The sequence below is a fragment of the Xyrauchen texanus genome, chromosome 41 (assembly GCF_025860055.1).
Source record: "Xyrauchen texanus isolate HMW12.3.18 chromosome 41, RBS_HiC_50CHRs, whole genome shotgun sequence".
NCBI classification, from domain to species: Eukaryota; Metazoa; Chordata; class Actinopteri; order Cypriniformes; family Catostomidae; genus Xyrauchen; species Xyrauchen texanus.
In genome coordinates this window covers 2,606,186-2,626,350 of record NC_068316.1, presented here as the reverse complement: position 1 = coordinate 2,626,350, position 20,165 = coordinate 2,606,186, and the positions used below count along the sequence as shown (strand labels likewise).

The 20,165-nt window shown below is 38.8% G+C and overlaps 1 protein-coding gene across 9 annotated transcripts in view; it reads right to left on the bottom strand.

Annotated features, from left to right (window-relative positions):
* Window positions 1–967: 967 nt before the first annotated feature.
* Window positions 968–20,165, bottom strand: part of mybpc2b (myosin binding protein Cb) — a 42,114-nt gene continuing 22,916 nt past the window's right edge. For all 9 annotated transcript variants that reach the window (XM_052113656.1, XM_052113655.1, XM_052113654.1 and 6 more), the window contains 20 exons: window positions 18,889–19,021; window positions 18,594–18,718; window positions 17,472–17,577; window positions 16,724–16,893; window positions 15,531–15,696; window positions 15,337–15,443; window positions 15,183–15,212; window positions 12,786–12,928; window positions 12,323–12,482; window positions 10,569–10,673; window positions 10,159–10,347; window positions 9,938–10,072; window positions 8,080–8,247; window positions 7,907–7,995; window positions 7,618–7,813; window positions 5,271–5,410; window positions 4,959–5,118; window positions 4,438–4,574; window positions 2,825–3,011; window positions 968–1,259 (listed from right to left, as the gene is read on the bottom strand). In XM_052113656.1, coding sequence (XP_051969616.1) covers window positions 1,237–1,259; window positions 2,825–3,011; window positions 4,438–4,574; window positions 4,959–5,118; window positions 5,271–5,410; window positions 7,618–7,813; window positions 7,907–7,995; window positions 8,080–8,247; window positions 9,938–10,072; window positions 10,159–10,347; window positions 10,569–10,673; window positions 12,323–12,482; window positions 12,786–12,928; window positions 15,183–15,212; window positions 15,337–15,443; window positions 15,531–15,696; window positions 16,724–16,893; window positions 17,472–17,577; window positions 18,594–18,718; window positions 18,889–19,021 — 2,669 coding nt within the window. In that variant the 3' untranslated portion in view covers window positions 968–1,236. The remainder of the gene's footprint in view (window positions 1,260–2,824; window positions 3,012–4,437; window positions 4,575–4,958; window positions 5,119–5,270; window positions 5,411–7,617; window positions 7,814–7,906; window positions 7,996–8,079; window positions 8,248–9,937; window positions 10,073–10,158; window positions 10,348–10,568; window positions 10,674–12,322; window positions 12,483–12,785; window positions 12,929–15,182; window positions 15,213–15,336; window positions 15,444–15,530; window positions 15,697–16,723; window positions 16,894–17,471; window positions 17,578–18,593; window positions 18,719–18,888; window positions 19,022–20,165) is intronic.

Below are 20,165 nucleotides of genomic sequence, written 5' to 3'. Positions count from 1 at the left end.
TACAGGGGGCCCCACAACAAATTCTAAACTGTATTTTATAATAGGAAAGGGGCCCAGGTTACCTTGCTACAGCCTTGGTACTGGGTAAGGCCATTGTGTTTATAATGCTGGCTATATCTTATAGATGCACTCTTTGTTTTTCTCTCCGAGAGATGTTGTATCATGTACACTGGATTATAATCATTTACACTGGTTAGTTACACAGGTTATTGCCAGTTGTTCTTAATCAGATACAAGTGCTTAGCATCTGTGGGCACTGAACGACTGCATCAGTAATGATGCCTCTGTTTCCATGACAACCACAAGCTGAAAATAGCCCACTCTCTCTGTCTCTGTCTCTCTCTCTCTCTCTCTCTCTCTCACTAACATGCATGTATTTATTGTCTCTGAAGACATGCCAATGTTTTTCTGCTTTTCGCTGCTGTCTGTCTCTCCCGTTCTCTCCTCCCCTTTGCTTTCCAAACATCACCTCTCTGCTCTCCCCTTCGTCTCAGCAGATATATAGTCACTCAGTTGCCATGGAAACCCTAGAAACTATGGTGATGGTCTTACAGCATCACCTCGCCAGCACCAAACAGCTAAGCACCACTGCACACGATGATTTATGCAAATGCATACAGTAAATTGGCCGTCGGTCTGAATGAACATTGCTATGCATTCATTAATTATTATTTCTTTGTCTTAGTATTTGGCCACGTTCAACATCTTCTAGGTGTGATTTAAATATCTTCTTCTGCAGATGTTGTGCTATTATATATATATATATATATATATATATATATAACAACAAAAGCTAAAGTTGTCCTTTAGGGTGCAAATATTGATCACCTAGAAACAGTTTGGGCTGCTACTGTACACCTTGATAGGAATATTCTGTGCTTTTCATCCTATATTAAAACCATTGTTTTTGAACATGCATATTTGTCCGTAGCTCGTAACGTCACTGGTTGCTATAGTTTTGATAAAAATACTTCTCACTGGGGCTGAATGCAGTCAACCGTGCGTTTATTCAATCATTGTAAAACTACAAAACCAGAGCAAGAGTTAAGAACATGTGACCCATTAGAATAAGTAGGTGTTATTTTATTCATACAGCGAGTCTATTAAACACAAATCATTTCAAGAAAAGCTTATTGTTTTCAGCAGATGTCACTTCCTCTTCATTTCACCACCGTTGCGGATGCGGCTTCCATTCGTTTACTCCTTCTTCTTCTTCTTCTTCTTCTACTTCTACTTCTACTTCTTCTCTAATGGTAAAGCTGAGTTTGACAGAGAGAGAAAAAGAGAGATTCAACACCAGGAGTCAAGCAGCATGTTAATAAGTACCCATGTTACTGAGGTATTCTCTGAAGTGTTTTAAATACCGTGGTATGTAAATAAGGTCATTCTTTAATACCATGCTTTATTTAATTCAAACTGTGGTGTATTACCTCCTGATAAAATCAATATTATGTTACGGCCACAATACCTAAATGATTTCACTATTAGTTTCATTAAAATATTCATTATTTTTTATTAGTAAGGTAAATTCATCCTATTTATTACCTATTTTGTTCACACGATACTAGTGAATCTCACAAAAACTGCCAAGAACATGTCCAGATCATGTTTAATACCAAAATCAAAAGAAAAGTGATTTTATTTATATATATATAAAAAGTAAAATAAATAAACACACACATATATATATATATATATAAATCTTATTATTGATTAAGTATACTCGTAAGTATACATCATGGCAGTATTTTTATGTTTTTCTTAATTTATGTTGATTTTAATAAAATCTATATATATATATATAAAAGTACAAAAATAAAAATAAATAACATATATATATATATATACACACACACACACACACACACACACACACAAGTAAACAAATTAAAATAAATAACACACATATATATATATATATATATATATATATATATATATATATATATATATATATATATAAATAAATATTGTATAAATAATAATACAAAATTTAATATTTATATATATATATATATATATATATATATACACATGTTATTTATTTTAATTTTTATATATATATATATATATATATATATATATATATATATATTTATTTATTTATTTATATATATAAATAAATAAGTAAAAAATTGTAAATAAATAACACATAAATAAATACATATACATACATACATACATACACATATATATATATATATATGTTATTTATTAAAAAAAATTTACTTTATGGAGAAAAAAGATTTTAATGTTGGGATAAAGTATGACCTAGACATTTTCCATGAGGTTCACCAACATTTGACAAATCATCTGTCTAAACATCCTAATCAGTGAATATTATAGGGTTTACCATGTGCTCTGTTTTTATACAAATGCAACAAAAAATGTTTTGCAGCAAAACAAAACAAAATTCTTCACATGACCTGCAATCCTGTATAAAGTATAAGTTTATTTCATCAGCCAGTGGCATTACAAAAAATGAGAAATGTAAAACAAATATGACTTTTTTAACAAAGCATCTACCAGTTTTCAGCACCTAAAGTTTGTTTGGATTCTGCGTGCAGACACATTAATTCACCGTAAACATATTCAGAAGTAACTTCAAATCTAATAACATCATTGTGTATTCATACTCTTTACTAGTGTTGTGTAAATGCACTACTATAATGACATAATCAGAATATGTATACTTTTGTGTAATGGTGACACAATCATGCCAGAAAACATGACACAGCAGTTTAATGAAGGAAACATGAAGGCATTCCTGCATGACATGCGCCCTCTAGTGTGATATCACTGTAGTGCGACTGCCACATCTTACCTCTGATTTCCACTTTACACTCCACCTCATCTTCCCCGAGTGCATTCACAGCCTTGCAACTGTACTTTCCACAGTCAAATGTGCTGGGTTTGCGGATATTTAGAGTCAAAACTCCCTGGTTGTTTTGCATCAAGAACTTTGGATCATCACCTATTATCATCTTGTTCTTCATCCAGATGATCTTCGGCTTCGAGAGACAAAGGGGAGATGACATATACTATATAATAGCGTCACTATAATAATATAATGCATTTAAGAAAGAAAGAGAAATCTGAGCCCAATCTTACTTTAAAGTATATGTTATTATAGATTTGTACACATAATAAATACAGTATGTTCATATACGATATGTGCGGAAGCCCTGCACCGCATGATAAACAACTAACTAGGAGACTAAATTTTGTTTAGGTGTTTACGTTTTGTTTTTTGTTTTCTCAGAAGAAAAAAATCTCTGATTTTTGTTTCTCCAAAAAACATAATTTTTTTTTTTTTTTTTAGGACTTGAGCTCAGGATGGGACTAATGGGGCTTTTCCACTGCACAGTACGACTCGACTGGACTCTGCTCGCTTTTTGGGGGTTTTCCGCTGTGGATAGTTCCTGGTACCTGATTTTTTTTAGTACCACTTCGGTCGAGGTCCCAAGCGAGCCGAGCCGATACTAAATGTGACGTCAAAATCCTGCAGATCACTGATTGGTCAGAGAGAATCGTCACTACCAGCGTCACTGGATTAGCAACACGCAACATCAACCCGCTAGTTTTAAAGTTAGCATCAGTGATAGCTCATTTGTTCACGTGACTTTCGAATTGTGAAAAGAAATGGCTGTGCGCAAAACCACACCGTGGTCAATAAACGAGGTTCAGACGTTCCTCTCGTTAGCGAAAGTCTCTCTGGACGTGTCTCAGCTGTTGCCCGCACACGGCTCCACCGGACCTCCCAACAGTGAAGGGAACAGTAAATAAAATTTAAAAGTGACCACAGAGCCATCAATGAAAAGTGGAAGTGGTTCGACCAAATGGACGCTATCGAGACCGGCGAGCAATGGGACGGAGGGTGTTGTTGGGGTGCATGATGGAGGATGGTACATTTTGTTACTCCGCTTGTAAGCGTCACTTTATTTAGCTGAGCAGCTACTGGAAGCATCTAAAACAATCAGACCAATTTAACTGTTACACTTGTGTAAAATCACCATCAACATCTGCTTTATGCAGCACAATGAGCTAGCAGCTAACAGCTAGCGCTCGTGTTATTGTTTATTGTTTTGTGTCGCGTTTAAGATGATGTCATCTATGACGATCAGCCTATAATCCCGCCCACGTTGAGGCGGCACTAAACAGCAGTGGAAAAGCAAGCTCAGAAAAGTAAAGCGAGTCGAGTCGAACCGTAACGTGCCGTTGAAAAGTGCCATAAGATACCTAAAAAAATATTAATAATTATCATCTTGTAGTTCAGGGCTTCCACAGAAATGTGATTGTTATAGTATTCTAGTTTTAATGAAACACCAAAAGACCCCTCTTTTTTGGTCCTATGGGAGCCCCTCCTTTTTTGATCCTATGGGAGGTCCCCCCCAATTCGGACACTGGTTACACCTATAAAAAAGTGTTTTCTTTTACCTTTGGGAATCCTCTGACTGCGCAGCTGATGGCCATGCTGTAGCCCATAGTGACAGATCTATCCACAAGCGGTGCCGTGAATTTAGGAGGGCATGTCATATCCTTTTCCTTAAAGGGAGGAGGTTTATACCCCAAATCTGAAAGAGTTCATACCCCAAAGTTATAGAGATGGGTAAATAGTTATCAAAATAGGCAAACATCGATATCTAGGTAAAATCCTGCCTTTTATTTAGCCTGAATTGGCTCTTCGCTAAGCCTCGCCCTATCTTAGCAACTGTCCCATACGCCATTTCCAATGGGTACGGAGCCCCTTGAGGACAGGGAGGGAATTTATATTTAACTTCTAAGAGTTGTATGAGTTTATGAGAATATTTTGCCCAAAAAAAACCTTCCGTTCATGGCAATCACCCCATTTGTTCCTTTGGGATGTTTTGCAAAGCGTGTCAGAGCGAGCAACGGTAACCAACGAGGGCAGAGCTTAGCGAAGTGTCGTCCTGTGAAATGCCGTTCGTGACACTGACCACTCTTGTCGATGATGGCTGTGTTCTTGCTCAGACACGGATCCTCACTGAGACCACAGAGGTTCTCGCTGTACACGCGGAACATGTACTCGTTTCCAATGACGAGGTCAGAGACGGTGCAGTTCGAGCGCCGGTTATGTTCATACACAGTGAACCACTCCTACAGGGGAAGAAAGTACATTGGATCGATGCATTAAAGGTGCACAGAAAGTCATACAGGTTTGGAACAACATGAGAGTAAATGATGATGACAAAATCTTCTTTTTGGGTGAACGATCACTGAGTGCATAAATGGAACAACAAACTGCTCACCTTGGTTTTTTTGTCAGCTTTCTGTATTGTGTAACCAGAGATCTCACAGTTGCCATCATCCTTTGGTGGTTTCCACTCCAACGCCGCATTGAAGCCCCAGACGTCAGTTACATGCACTTGAGTCGGAGGGCCGGGTTTATCTGGGGAGAGATTCAGACAGTCAGATACCATAAACAAACTGTATGTCTGTCTGTCTATCTATGTCTGTCTGTCTATCTGACTTTCTATGTCTGTCTGTCTATCTATGTCTGTCTGCCTATCTATCTATGTCTGTCTGTCTGTCTGTCTATCTATGTCTGTCTGTCTGTCTGTCTATGTCTGTCTGTCTGTCTGTCTGTCTATCTATGTCTGTCTGCCTATCTATCTATGTCTGTCTGTCTGTCTGTCTATCTATGTCTGTCTGTCTGTCTGTCTGTCTGTCTGTCTGTCTATCTATCTATGTCTGCCTGTCTATCTATGTCTGTCTGTCTATCTGTCTGTCTATCTATGTCTGTCTGTCTATCTATGTCTGTCTGTCTGTCTGTCTATGTCTGTCTGTCTGTCTGTCTGTCTGTCTGTCTATCTATGTCTGTCTGTCATATCTGTCTGCCTATCTATCTATGTCTGTCTGTCTATCTATGTCTGCCTGTCTGTCTGTCATATCTGTCTGTCTGTCCGTCATTCTATCTATCTGTCTGTCTGTCTGTCTGTCTGTCTATCTATCTATCTATCTATCTATCTGTATCTATCTGTATCTGTCTGTCTGTCTGTCTATCTGTCTATCTATGTCTGTCTGTCTATCTATGTCTGTCTGTCTGTCTGTCTATCTATCTATGTCTGTCTGTCTGTCTGTCTATCTATGTCTGTCTGTCATATCTGTCTGCCTATCTATCTATGTCTGTCTGTCTGTCTGTCTATCTATCTATGTCTGTCTGTCTATCTATGTCTGCCTGTCTGTCTGTCATATCTGTCTGTCTGTCCGTCATTCTATCTATCTGTCTGTCTGTCTGTCTTTCTATCTATCTATCTATATCTATATCTGTCTGTCTGTCTGTCTACCTATGTCTGCCTATCTATCTATGTCTGTCTGTCTATCTGTCTATCTATGTCTGTCTGTCTGTCTGTCTATCTATGTCTGTCTGTCTGTCTGTCTATCTATATCTGTCTGTCTGCCTGCCTTTCTATCAATCTATCTATCTTTCTGTCTGTCTGTCTGTCATTCGATCTATCTGTCTGTCTATCTGCCTGCCTGTCTGTCTGTCTGTCTCTGTCTATCTATCTATCTATCTATCAGTCTGTCTGTCATTCATTCTGTCTGTCATTCTATCTATCCGTCTGTCTGTCTGTCTGTCTATCTATCAGTCTGTCTGTATGTCTGTCTGTTTGTCTGTCTGTCTGTCTATCATTCTATCCGTCTATCTGTCTGTCATTCTATCTGTCTATCTGTCATTCTATCTGTCATTCTATCTGTCTATCTATCTGTCTGTCATTCTATCTGTCTGTCTGTCTGTCATTCTATCTGTCTGTCTGTCTGTCATTCTATCTGTCTGTCTGTCTGTCATTCTATCTGTCTATCTGTCATTCTATCTGTCATTCTATCTGTCTGTCTGTCATTCTATCTGTCTGTCTGTCATTCTATCTGTCTATCTATCTGTCTGTCATTCTATCTGTCTGTCTGTCTGTCTGTCATTCTATCTGTCTATCTATCTGTCTGTCATTCTATCTGTCTATCTATCTGTCTGTCATTCTATCTATCTGTCTGTCTGTCTGTCATTCTATCTGTCTATCTGTCATTCTATCTGTCTATCTGTCTGTCTGAAAAATAACACTGACATTATAAAGGTAAGCATGATATTATAAAGGAAAACCTGTTGTTTGCTAAATAAAATACTTTTATATTGTCATTTTACTAAAGCCAAAAGATAAATGTTATTAAAAAACAGTTTGAATTTATTTTAAATACTAAACTTTTTTATTAAAAATAATAAAATATAATAAAAAATAATATATAACACATTATGTTTTAACATATAATATATAATCATAATAAAAATTAAACTTATTTGGAAAATCTTATGTAATAATATATAATAATTAATATAAAGTACTTTTCCCATTTATTTTTCCCCTCGTATATATTATACATTTAAATATAAAATACAAAAAATGAAATAAAAAAAAAAACTTTTTAATCCATGAATCAAACAAATAAACTCTGAGTTAAATCAAAACATTACAAACTGATTTGAAGCAAAAATAAATAAATATATTCATAATTTGATATCGACCCCCTCGCATCCCCTGCCCCCCCATGACTTTATTCAGTTTAAGCCCCTCACATCTGCACGCCAAACTACTACTGTCTTACCAACAACTCGGATGTCTATGCTGGCCGTGTCCTCCATGTTTTCAATTTTCAAGACAAGTGTATATTTTCCAGAATGATCTCTCTCAGCAGAGCGAATGAACAGGATGGTGTCAACATTCGAATTTCTGATTCCCACCTTGTTTTCATCAATTGGCTGTCCGTCCTTCAACCACTGAGCGACAGGACGGGGTTTGCCCTGTTCACAAACACAAATAAACCCCGCTTGATTTGGAGCGCATGTTCTTCATCACAGATGTGGTTCATATTTAATCATTTTAAATACACACACCTGGAAGGGGATGACCAGGTTGATTTTGTCGCCAACTTTCCTGATGTACTTGGTTCTAAGCTCACGTGGAAGACGGATTTTAGGATGCTCTGAAAAGATCGGAGATCATTATTGAGAAAGAGTAGATTCACTAGATACAGTCTTCATTATTCACATGGCTAAGTTCTTCTTACCCATAATCTCTCTAACGGTGACAGGTTGACTGAGCTGGGCAGGGAGGCTGCGGCCCGCAATATTTACTGCCATCACTCGGAAATTCATCTTCTCTCCAGTGGGCATGTTTTTTACGACAAAACTCTGACGCCCAATCAGATCTGTGTTTGCAGCGTGCCACTCCGATTCTACACACACAGACAGAAAAAGATGAAGGATGATTGGTGATTTAGCAGACATTTACATCCAAAGTGGCACTCTGTCTGTGGCTGTGCCCATCACAGTAAGAATCACTAAGAAAAATGCATGAGATCGGTTACCTGCTTACTCCACCCCCTTAAATATCGGTATCAGTGAACATTGACATATAACAAATATGTGGGGGTCTGGGTAGTTCAGCGACTATTACCACCCCTGGAGATGCAAGTTCAAATCCAGGGCGTGCGGAGTGACTCCAGCCAAGTCTCCTAAGCAACCAAATTGGCCCGGTTGCTAGGGAGGGTAGAGACACATGGGGTAACCTCCTCGTGGTCATATACTCTCATTGTTCAGTGCATTCGGTCACTTCAAATTAGAACACTTGGTGAATATCTAATCAAAATAACATAATATATATTAAAGTGGGGAGATAAATATGGATGAATATTGTTGATGAAGACAGATTTCGAAACAGGAAATCCCCTTGAGGTGATGGTATATATTTCACCTCCAGAGGCTGCGGTTGTGCTCCAGAACCGTCCTATGCCACATAAAACGGTCGAGGAACAATCCACGTTAATTTCTGCCATTAACCGATTGTCTCAAAAGTAGCTATTGGCACCGATCGGCAAAACCAGTATATCGGTTGACCTCTAGCACAAAAGTTTGTCCATGCTTGTTTCGACAGAAAAATTAAATATGTAAGATAATATTTTATTTAGCAGATCTAATAGTTTCCATGATAAAATCATGCAATTTTGCATCTAATGCGTAACAAAATTAACAAAGCATGAAAAGCAGCAAATTTTAAATGAATCAGTAAAACCGATATATCGGCGGATCTCTTGCACAAACCCAATGTTAATATTGACGGAAATATTAAATATGTTAGATAACATTTAATCTAATATATCTAATAGTTCCCAATACAACATCATGCAATTTTGCATCTAATGCGTAACAAAATTAACAAAGCATGAAAAGTAGAGAATTTATGAATCAGTAAAACCGATATATCGGCGGATCTCTTGCACAATTCCCATGTTTATATCTTCAGAAATATTAAATATGTTAGATAACATTTAACGTAATATATCTAATAGTTCCCAATACAAAAGCATGCAATTTTTGCATCTAATGCGTAACAAAATTAACAATGCATGAAAAGTAGCTACTTTTAAATGAATCAGTAAAACCGATATATCGGTTGATCTCTTGCACAAATCCAATGTTTATATCTTCAGAAATATAACATCTGTTAGATGTTTAAATTGTATTTTTGGCTTCTCAACTGTATCAGCATTTAACAATAGTTATAAACTATTTTAAATAATTAAATCATTTTAATTGACAAAAATGTCATGTTTAGCTCTGTCACACACTTTAAGTAAAACTCTGTTACCGTACACCAAGTTTATCAATAACTACAAACTGGTCCCTTACTTGACACCTTGTTACCAATTCTGCTGTTGTTTTGTATTTGATTTATTTTTTTATTGTATAATGTATATAATTTTAAGTGTGATTCAATAACCCTGAGCGACCTTGCTCATGTGCACAATGGTGATATGGGAAGCCACCACTATCCAGGTCGTGGTTTGTACCTCATCCTTTTCTTGGTTTGTAACCGCTATGCTACACTAACCCCCATGTAATGTTTGGGAAGTGGATGGGCCTCACCTCCGTCCTTGCAGTATTCTACGATGTACCCGTCCAAACCTCCAGCTCCGATCCTCTCGGGAGCCAACCACTTTAGTGAGCACGTAGTGTTTGTTACATCATCCACGATCAGCTTTGTTGGCTCACTGGTGGGGCCTGAGAGAGATTAAAGGAGTATAAATGGAGACACAAAGCAGGAGGCATCAGATGTGCATGACCAAAGAATCGGAAAGCGGTCTCACCGATTGGCATGAATGGCTTCGAACTGACACTGGGAGCTGAGATGCCGATTCCGTTAACCGCAAACACTCTCATCTCGTAGAGAACACCTTCAATCATGCGCTTAGCTTCATATGTTGTGCTCCCATAGATGTCAAAATTAAGCTTTGTCCATCTAGATGAGCCTTTCTTCTTCCTTTCCATCAAGTATCCTAAGAAACGGAAACAAGATCAGATACAGATTACATAGATCAGATTTCTGATGTCTTCTTGCAACGTGCCTATGTGAGTTGAGCTGTGTTACCTTGTGTAACAAGTATTTGTGTTAGCATCAGGTACATGCTATGGTACCTCTAATAGGTGTGTGTGTGTGTGTGTGTGTGTGTGTGTGTGTGTGTGTGTGTGTGTGTGTGTGTGTGTGTGTGTGTGTTACCCTTTAAAGGTACTCCTCCGTCAAACTTTGGAGGCTCCCAAACAATAGTGGCGATCTCTTCTCCTACTGCAGTACACTTGACATTCACTGGAGGGTCAGGAACATCTACAATAGAAGAGTGACATGTTACAATGACCCTATTACACAATTATAGCCATTATAAGCTTAATTCAAAGGGGGGAAAAAGCATGTTTTAAGCATAAACCTCAATTCATTTACTTTAACTTTACATCTTATGCCATTTTTGCTTTCAAGTTCATTTATCTTCTTTTAAGGATGTTTATCTATTATTCCACTTCTTTGGGGGAGAGAGAGAGAGTGGGAGAGAGAGTGAGGGAGAGGGAGAGCGAGAGTGAGAGAGAGAGAGTTATAGAGAGAGAGAGAGAGAGAGAGAGAGAGAGTGAGAGAGAGTTAGAGAGAGTGGAGAGAGAGAGAGAGAGAGAGAGAGAGTTAGAGAGACTGGAATAGAGAGAGAGAGAGAGAGAGTTAGAAAGAGTTATAGAGAGAGACAGAGAGAGAGAGAGTGAGAGAGAGTTAGAGAGAGAGAGAGAGAGAGAGAGTGAGAGAGAGTTATAGAGCGAGAGAGAGAGAGAGAGAGAGTGAGAGAGAGTTAGAGAGAGTGGGAGAGGGAGAGAGAGAGAGTTAGAGAGAGTGGGAGAGGGAGAGAGAGAGAGTTAGAGAGCGTTATAGAGAGAGACAGAGAGAGTTATAGAGAGAGAGAGAGAGAGAGTGAGAGAGAGTTAGAGAGAGTGGGAGAGGGAGAGAGAGAGAGTTAGAGAGAGTTATAGAGAGAGACAGAGAGAGAGAGAGAGAGAGAGTTAGAGAGTTATAGAGAGAGAGAGAGAGAGAGAGAGAGTGAGAGAGAGTTATAGAGAGAGAGAGAGAGAGAGAGAGTGAGCGAGAGTTAGAGAGAGTGGGAGAGAGAGTGAGAAAGAGTTAGAGAGAGTGGGAGAGGGAGAGAGAGAGAGTTAGAGAGAGTGGGAGAGGGAGAGAGAGAGAGTGAGAGAGAGTTAGAGAGAGTTATAGAGAGAGAGAGAGTGAGAGAGAGTTATAGAGAGAGAGAGTGAGAGAGAGTTAGAGAGAGTGGGAGAGGAGAGAGAGTTAGAGAGTGGGAGAGAGAGAGAGAGAGAGTTGAGAGAGAGAGTTAGAGAGAGTGAGAGAGAGAGAGTTAGAGAGAGTGGGAGAGAGAGTTAGAGAGAGAGAGAGAGAGTGAGAGAGAGTTAGAGAGAGTGGGAGAGGGAGAGAGAGAGAGTTAGAGAGAGTGGGAGAGAGAGAGAGAGAGAGAGAGTTAGAGAGAGTGGGAGAGAGAGTTAGAGAGAGTGAGAGAGAGAGAGAGATTATGTACACATTATTAAACATTATGTACACATGAATGTACATAATGTTTAATTCAGTTTATATAGTTCATCAGTTAAAGTTAACTTGAAACATAATTAATCATAATCGTTTTTATTATCTGTTTTTCTTTAATGTTTTTCAATGTTTTTCCTTATATTATATTTGCTTGATCAAATCCAATTTCAATTGTTCTAAACTATTTTATATGTTGTTTTAAAAAAGCTTTGGCAATACAAAATGTACTTTTGTCATGCCAATAAAGCAAACTGAATTGAATTGAACTGAATTGAATTGAGTTAGAAAGAGTGGGAGAGAGAGTGAGAGAGAGAGAGCGAGAGAGAGAGTTAGAGAGAGTGGGGGAGAGAGAGGGGGAGAAAGAGAGAGAGAGAGAGAGCGAGGCAGAGACTGAAACACACCAACAATTTTAACGAAGAGGTTGGCTTTGTCTTCGCCTGCTGGGTTGGTGACGGTGATGGTGTAGTTGCCCTCATCCTCTCGTTCTGCTCCCTCAATGACGAAGCTGCTCAGATCTTTCCTGCTTTCCACATGGATGCGCCCCTCGGCTTCTGTCACTGGCTGTGACACACAAAGACACAGTTAGTGGATTCGTTGTTTTTACACCGATATGGTGCAATGGTCTTCATTGCATCTTAAGAGGAAATGTTATTCAGTAATATTTTGCGACTCAATTTGATGCTACAGACGGGATGGTGAAGTTTACTAAGGAACCTATCAATCTAACTAATTCGATGTTTATTGATAATCATATATTTGATATTAGATATTTTTTAGTCAGTGAATAGAATAAGGCTTTAGAAATGAATGTAGCTATCGAATATGATATACTAGGATGTATTATTGTTAAAGTCTGATGCGTACATTATCTCCTTTCATCCAGCAGACGGTTGGGGCGGGCTCTCCCGTGATCTCCACATCCAGACGCAACTTGTTCCCAGCAACGACAATGATGGTGTTCTGGGAAACCATGCTTCCAGTTACATCCAAATGGATCTTTGGAGGATCTTAAAGAGACAGGAAACAGGCAAGTGGGGTTCGGAAGCATTGAACGAGACTGGTTAATTGATTGATCATATAAGGGTGTTTCATCAACTTCGGGCACTTTTAGCACTGCGGACTAAATGTCCATTTTCTATTACAACGTCCAACAGTACATGTACATCACAGGAGATTCATGTCATATTTTTGTCATGACATTCCCACCAGTGTCATTTCTAGCACATTTTATAATCTGTATTGTGTTTAATCTGTGCTGGAAATTATGCTGATGGAAATTGCGTTTATATTATATACATATATATAAAAATGGCCAACTCTCTTAAAGGGTAACTAAACCCTAAACCAACTTTTTTAGTTAATGATCTGTAAGAATGGGGCTTTAATAGTACTGGTCATTGATTCAAGTAATTTTTTTGACATTTGTGTATAAAGTGTTTTAATTCTACAATATATGGTGTAAAAACGTCTGAGTGCTGCCCTCTTCAGGTTGAATGGTGGCTACTGCAGTTGAATTTTCCTATTGGCTGTTTGCGGTAGTTCGTGACGTAAGCGGTGAGAGCTGACGTAAGCAGGTTCCAGCTCACCATGCCCTAGGTATGAGCTAGACACTAGCCCCATTCTCCCTTGCGCGGCTGCTTCGCTAGCATCGTCGGATGCCGATCGCGATGCGGGAGTTAAAACCGCAGTTTGAGCCAGTGGCTCGAATTGATATGGCTCCGGCCCTGTGTCCACAGACAATTCAACCTACTCCACTTCAGGTGAAGGTGGGGGAGAAAAGTCCTCGACTTCAAAAGACCGCTCCGTGGCAAAGCTACTTGCGTCACTCCAGTCACTCTCCATTTTAGAGTCTGACAGCAGCTGTCAATTAATCCGTCACTACGGGTCTCAGGTGCACGCCCCCCCGCTCAGCCCCGCCCTCGGTTCGTCCCCTCTATCCCCGCTGGGGTCTGCCCACTTTTCCAGCATTTTTCAAATATTGCTAGTGGGTGGAGTCAGACTCTGAGCAGGGGTTTAGTTACCCTTTAATGTTCCCTAAATACACAAAATTAAATAAAATATTTTGACACTTTTTTTAGAAACTGCGGGGAAAAGAAAGTCACAAAAAAAAAAATAAAAAGCCAAAAATGAACATTTTTCTTATATGACATTATCTAAATCTTGTGGTGATTCGACAAAGCAATCAAAAGTTATAGCATTACAAAGATAATTTCCATAAACATCTCCAAGTGTCCAAAAGCCTCTCCAAACAAATAAAAGATAATAATTGTACATAAGAACTAATTACACATGCAAACACAACAACGTCTAAAGGTTTGCTCTCTCCAAAGCATGAATAATGAGAACTCATTCTGTTCCATTCTGTGTCATTTGAGTCATCATTGAGTTTCATCATTTTCTCTTCCCGTATTTGGATGACTTCCACCTCTGGTTGCAATGATCTGAATCCTGATACGATTGGTTTAGTGTTCCATGATTCTGGACAACATCCTACTGTACGTCATTTCTGATGAAGTCATCTGATCCAGCAAAACTAGCGTGCTTTAAGCCAGATAGTGCATTATGTGCTGTGTGCACATTGTGCATCGTGTGGACTATTTAATGATCAATGTGTCTAATACCTGTGTGTGGGCTCATTTTAACGGGAATCAACTCCTCTAAGTAACGATATGTGATATTTTATGTTCTGTTTATGTTTGGTGAAGTTATAAGCAAAAATGTGGCTTATAAGCAAAACCTGTTTACATGTAACATGCATGTCAAAGACATATACTTAGCTATTATTTGCTATACTTTTGTCTGTGAGTAAAACAAATAGTCTGGTTGTATTTTACTCTTTGAGAGCTTTCCAACAACATATGACACATGAATATTCGATGAGATTGATGTTTCTACCGATTGCAATAGTGCAAAAGTAATAAGTAATAATCAAAACATAACACTTCGGATTTGTATGCAGATTTCAAAGCACTTGTTCAGTTTTGGCCATAATGCCCGCATGCATGCATGGGACAGTAGAGCGTCTGAGCTTTCAAACGACACCTATTTTGTGTTGGTCAAGACTGTAGTTATTAATATTTTGTTAATTATGTTTTACTCGACATGCCCCAAAACGAGCCTAAAGGGCTAATATTGAAAGTCAAAAAGCTAAAAGAGTAAACTTTATACAAAAAGAATGAAGGCATGGGAAAAAGTTTACAACCCCCTGGTATGTGAAAGTGCCGAAGTTTAAGAAACACCTATACATTAAAATAAACCTACCTTGTCTGGGAACATAGTCGATCTTGATTTCTGAAATAAAGAGAACGGTCTGATTATGTAAGTCTCAGTAGATGTATTGTACAATATTAGTAACTGACTGATTTTAGACAGTTGGTTAAAAGGGTCCATTATAATGTAAATAGTTCATTCTCACCCAGAAAGTTGAGTTTGGCGGACAGTGAGATCGCATAGCCGTCTGGGACAAACATGTAATCTCCAGCATCCTGCGGCTTTACGTCATCAATGGTCAAACGATGCATCCTGGAGTCCATGAAAACAGACGAACATGTTTCAAACCTACTTATCTAGAGCAAATCCCAGAGACATGTCTTGAGAGAGAATGGTTACCTGCCGATATGGGAAATTTTGATACGATCACTGGCTTGAACTTCCACGCCGTCTTTAAACCATTTCCCAGTGACCTTTTCGTCGGACACCTCACACTTAAACATGGCTTGTTCTGCAGATTTAACCGTAAGGTCTGCCATACTTTGCAACACCTCCAGTTCCTTATCTGAGGAGGAAAATAAAATAAAAAAATTACTATATTTGCACCACATCAGCCAACACTCCTGATTTTACCAGGTTTCTCCCGTTTTCCACGTTTTTTTTCAGTTTTTTACAATTTATCCCGATAAACTAACGATTTTCCGCATCCACACTTTGCTCATGTGTATATGTGAGAATGTGTATCCGTAGGAAGGGTTGCCACCTGTCCCGTAAAATACGGGATCATCCTGTATTTAAATATGTAATGATGCATCCCGTATCGAATCAACGCGTGACGCGATTTGTCCCGTAAGCTGGTCAGATGGGGTTCAATTTTCCGCTGTCCATTTCAGCATATCACGGCGGCGTTATTTGGTCCATTCTGCATAACGCAGAGGCTCATCGTTGCTTATCGCGGCCCAATCGGCAAGTTTCGTGGCCGAACCACCGGCCCGCTAGGTTCTCCTGATGGCCATTTCACCACTGATTGGCCCAAAAGTGCGTCGGCCCGGTTGCTAGGGTGGGTAGTCACATGGGGTAACCTCCTCGTGGTCGCTATAATGTGGTTCGTTCTCGGTGGGGCACGTGGTGAGTTGAGCGTGGATGCCGTGGAGACTAGCGTGAAGCCTCCACATGCACTAGGTCTCTGTGGCAACGTGCTCAACAAGCCACAAGATAAGATGCGCGGATGCTTAGGTTCGACGTCTGCCACCCAGATTGAGGTGAGTCACTACACCACCACGAGCATTTAAAAGCACATTCTTAATTGGGCGTTCCAAATTGGGGGGTAGGGGATGAGCGCCACGTCATTGACCCACATTCATTCATTGGATAGAATCTGTATAGTGCAGCATGAGTCATCAATAATTTTGGCCCATTTTTTCATAAGAGAAAGACTGAATTTTAAATGCGTTTAACGTTTTGAAGGATGATAGCATGTAGATTACCTCTGACTAAACGCCACAACACACTGTTGCTTTAAATCGAGGATTGATCTTAACAGTCATAACACCAGACATAAATGTATAGTTGTATAGAATAAGAGGCGTTACCTTCAACGATAAGCTCTGCCTTCGATCTGCCTCCATTGGTGTAAACAAAGTACATCCCACTGTCTTCCAGTGTCGCCTCTTGGATTATAAGACAGTGGCGTTTCCCGTCCTTCTTAAAACGATACTTTGAATTTTTATCATCACGAGATAGCTCCACATCCTCAAACATCCTGCAGTTACACATATAAACATGACAACACACATTTATTCACAAAAAGGACTAGTATTACAGCAACAGTGGTAGGCGAACACCTTGAAGTCTTAAATTCCAAAGTTGTCACAAAAGGAACCTCCCATTAAATAGCCTATTGTAGGCTTTTCAGCTTAATTTAACGATTGTAAAACAGTTATGAAATGTAACATTTTAAGGTAACATCTTAAGAATGAATAAATTAGATATAGGATAACATTTACAAAAATGTTCTTTGTGTTACTGGACTTGTGCAACTGAGATATAGCCCTTGTGACAACTTCCTCATGGGACAAAAAGCCCCGGGCTACATATAAATGGTCTGCACTTATATAGCGCTTTACACTGTGTCCCAATCACCCATTCACACACACATTCACACTCATACACCAATGGCGGCAGAGCTGCCATGTAAGGTGCTAGTCTGCCATTGGGAGCAACTTGGGGTTCAGTGTCTTGCCCAAGGACACTTCGGCATGTGGAGTCATGTGGGCCGGGAATCAAACCGCCAACCCTGCGATTGGCAGCCGAGCCGCTGGATCGCATATGTGTGTTTACCAAATGACATGTGCTCCCTCTTCAGACACCTCGATCTCGAACTCCACTCGTTCTCCAACCAGAACAAGATAGTCATCCAACAGTTTAGTGATGGTCACCGGTGGCTCTGGAAAACAACAATGTATCACTCTTTCTGATATTTGGAACATGGAAGTAAACTATAGCGGGTTAAACTTCTATAGCGGTGAATGGGAGAAATGGGTTTTGCATTCACATTTGCTGTAATAGCACAAGAAAGAAATCTCACTATTACGTTTTCGTGACTTTTTAAAAGGGGGAAAAATACAGAGAGATGAATTACGACAGTCAGAAGAGAGAACGATGACAAATTTAGTGTCACTGCCTCAACCGCTGAATTTCAAACACCATAGTAGCAACTAAATAACTAAATAAATAACTAAAGAATAGAAAATAGGGCTATCAAATTAATTAATCTCGTACATCAATATTTGATGAGACAGACCACCCAATAAAAATAATGAAATATATAATGAATAAATTATTATAAATAAATATCATAATTATTAGCGCTATGAATCGATAAAAAAAAAAAATATATAATAAAATTAAAAATAAAAATTAAAAATGTTTTAAAAAAAATCTCAGTTTTCTTTGATTTATTACGATTAATCCTGGGACATGGTACATTAAAACAAATATTAACAGTGGACTTTTAACTTTTATAACAGGTTCATATCAAGCTTTATTGGCGATATAAACTTAAGTGTCATAGCCAATTCATTATTAGACACTATACATCCATTATTAACACGTTAAATTTCCCAGCCGTATATATATATATATAATATAGCCCTATTCTGATAATTAAAATGCATACATTATTGTTGCAGATGAGTAAACATTGATTACGCAATATCAAAAGTGGCTTTAAAATGCAATATATTGTTTATTTCCATATTATTGAACATAAGCCACTCATTGGCCTGTATACCACAACAATCCAATTAGCAATTAAATTGATCAATCTCTCTGAATTTTCATAAGAGCTTTTCTAAACACGCTTTATGACGATCTGTCAAATTAAACATATAAACATATTTAAGTGCTGCAGACCTCTAAGTCTGCTTCATTTGATTAATAAATGATGTCGTCTAGACAGACCTTTAACAAAGACTTCAGTGAAGGATTTCTCCGTCCCGACAACACATTCATACGCCGCATCATCAGCCAGACTGCATTTATTGATCGTGAGCTTTCTAATGTTCCCAATAGACTCCATGATGTACCTGCCACACACAGAGACAGCAAAAGTCAGCGTGAAATCAAAATATATGACTGGAATCTGCATTTTTCTTAATGCAGATTCCAGGGTTAGTTCTGATACTTCTGCCAATCAAAGTGTGTTTTAAAGTTGAAATCTCATGTTTTGTGTGCATGTGTTTGCAGATGTTCTCACTTGGTAGAGGGTTTGATCTCTTGGCCATTTTTGAGCCATTTGACCTCAGCATTAGGATCAGCGACCTCCACAGACAGGACGATCCTCTTCCCTTTATCAACGGAGTACGCCGACTCCAGACATTTTAAGAATGCTGCGAAAACACATTGGCAAAATGAGAACAGACACGCCAGTAAACAGGGATGTAAAGTACTTGAGTGTATTTGTACTTAATTACTATACTTAAGTATTACTTTGGGGGACGTACTTGAGTACCAAGCTCATTACATGGTCAAACACAAAACTGTGGTTGGATTACATTGAACGAAATGTATAGAGTGGCAAGAAAGTATGTGAACCCTTTGGAATTACCAGCATTTTTGTATACATTTGTCTTGAAGTCTGGTTTGATCTTCATCAAAGTAACAATAACGAACAAACACAATCTGTTTGAACTAATAACACACAAATTATCGTATTGTTCTTGTACATATTGAATATATTCAACCATTCATGTAAACCACTGGACTAATGACGACAACCAAAGTTAATTAGAGTCAGGAGTTGGCAAACCTGGCATCCCGTTAATGAAACAATATTTGTTGCTTTGCATGAAGCTGGAAAGGGTTACGAAGTTATCTGGAAGAGCTCAGATATTCATCTGTCCACAGTTAGACAAATTGTCTATAAATGGTGATTTAGTACTATAGGTACTCTCTCTAGAAGTGGCCGTCCAGTCATGATGACTCAAAGGGAACACCACAGAATGCTCAGTGAGTTACAAAAGTACCCTAGAGTGACAGATAAAGACTTGAAGGAATCATTGGAACTGGTTAACATCTCTGTTCATGAGTCTGCTATACAGAAATCATTAAACAGGTGTTCATGGCAGGACATCACAAAGGAAGCCGCTGCTTTCCAACAAAACATGACTGCACACCTGAAGTTTGCCAAAGACCCCCTTGACACTCCACAACACTACTGGGAAAATGTTTTGTGGACTGATGAAACTAAGGTTGAATTGTTTGGGAACACGCAGCACTACGTATGGCATAAAAAGGGCACCATGTACCAACATGAAAACATCATCCCAACGCTGATGTACGGTGAGGGAGCATCATGATTTGGCCCAGAGCTTAGCCCAATATAGATGCTGTGGAATGACCTCAAGAGAGCCGTTCACACCAGACATCCTGAGAATATGACTGAGCTGAAGCAGTTCTGTGAGGAAGAATGATCCAGAAATCCTTCTGAACTTTGTGCTACTTGCTGCCAAATGAGGATCGACCAGTTATTAA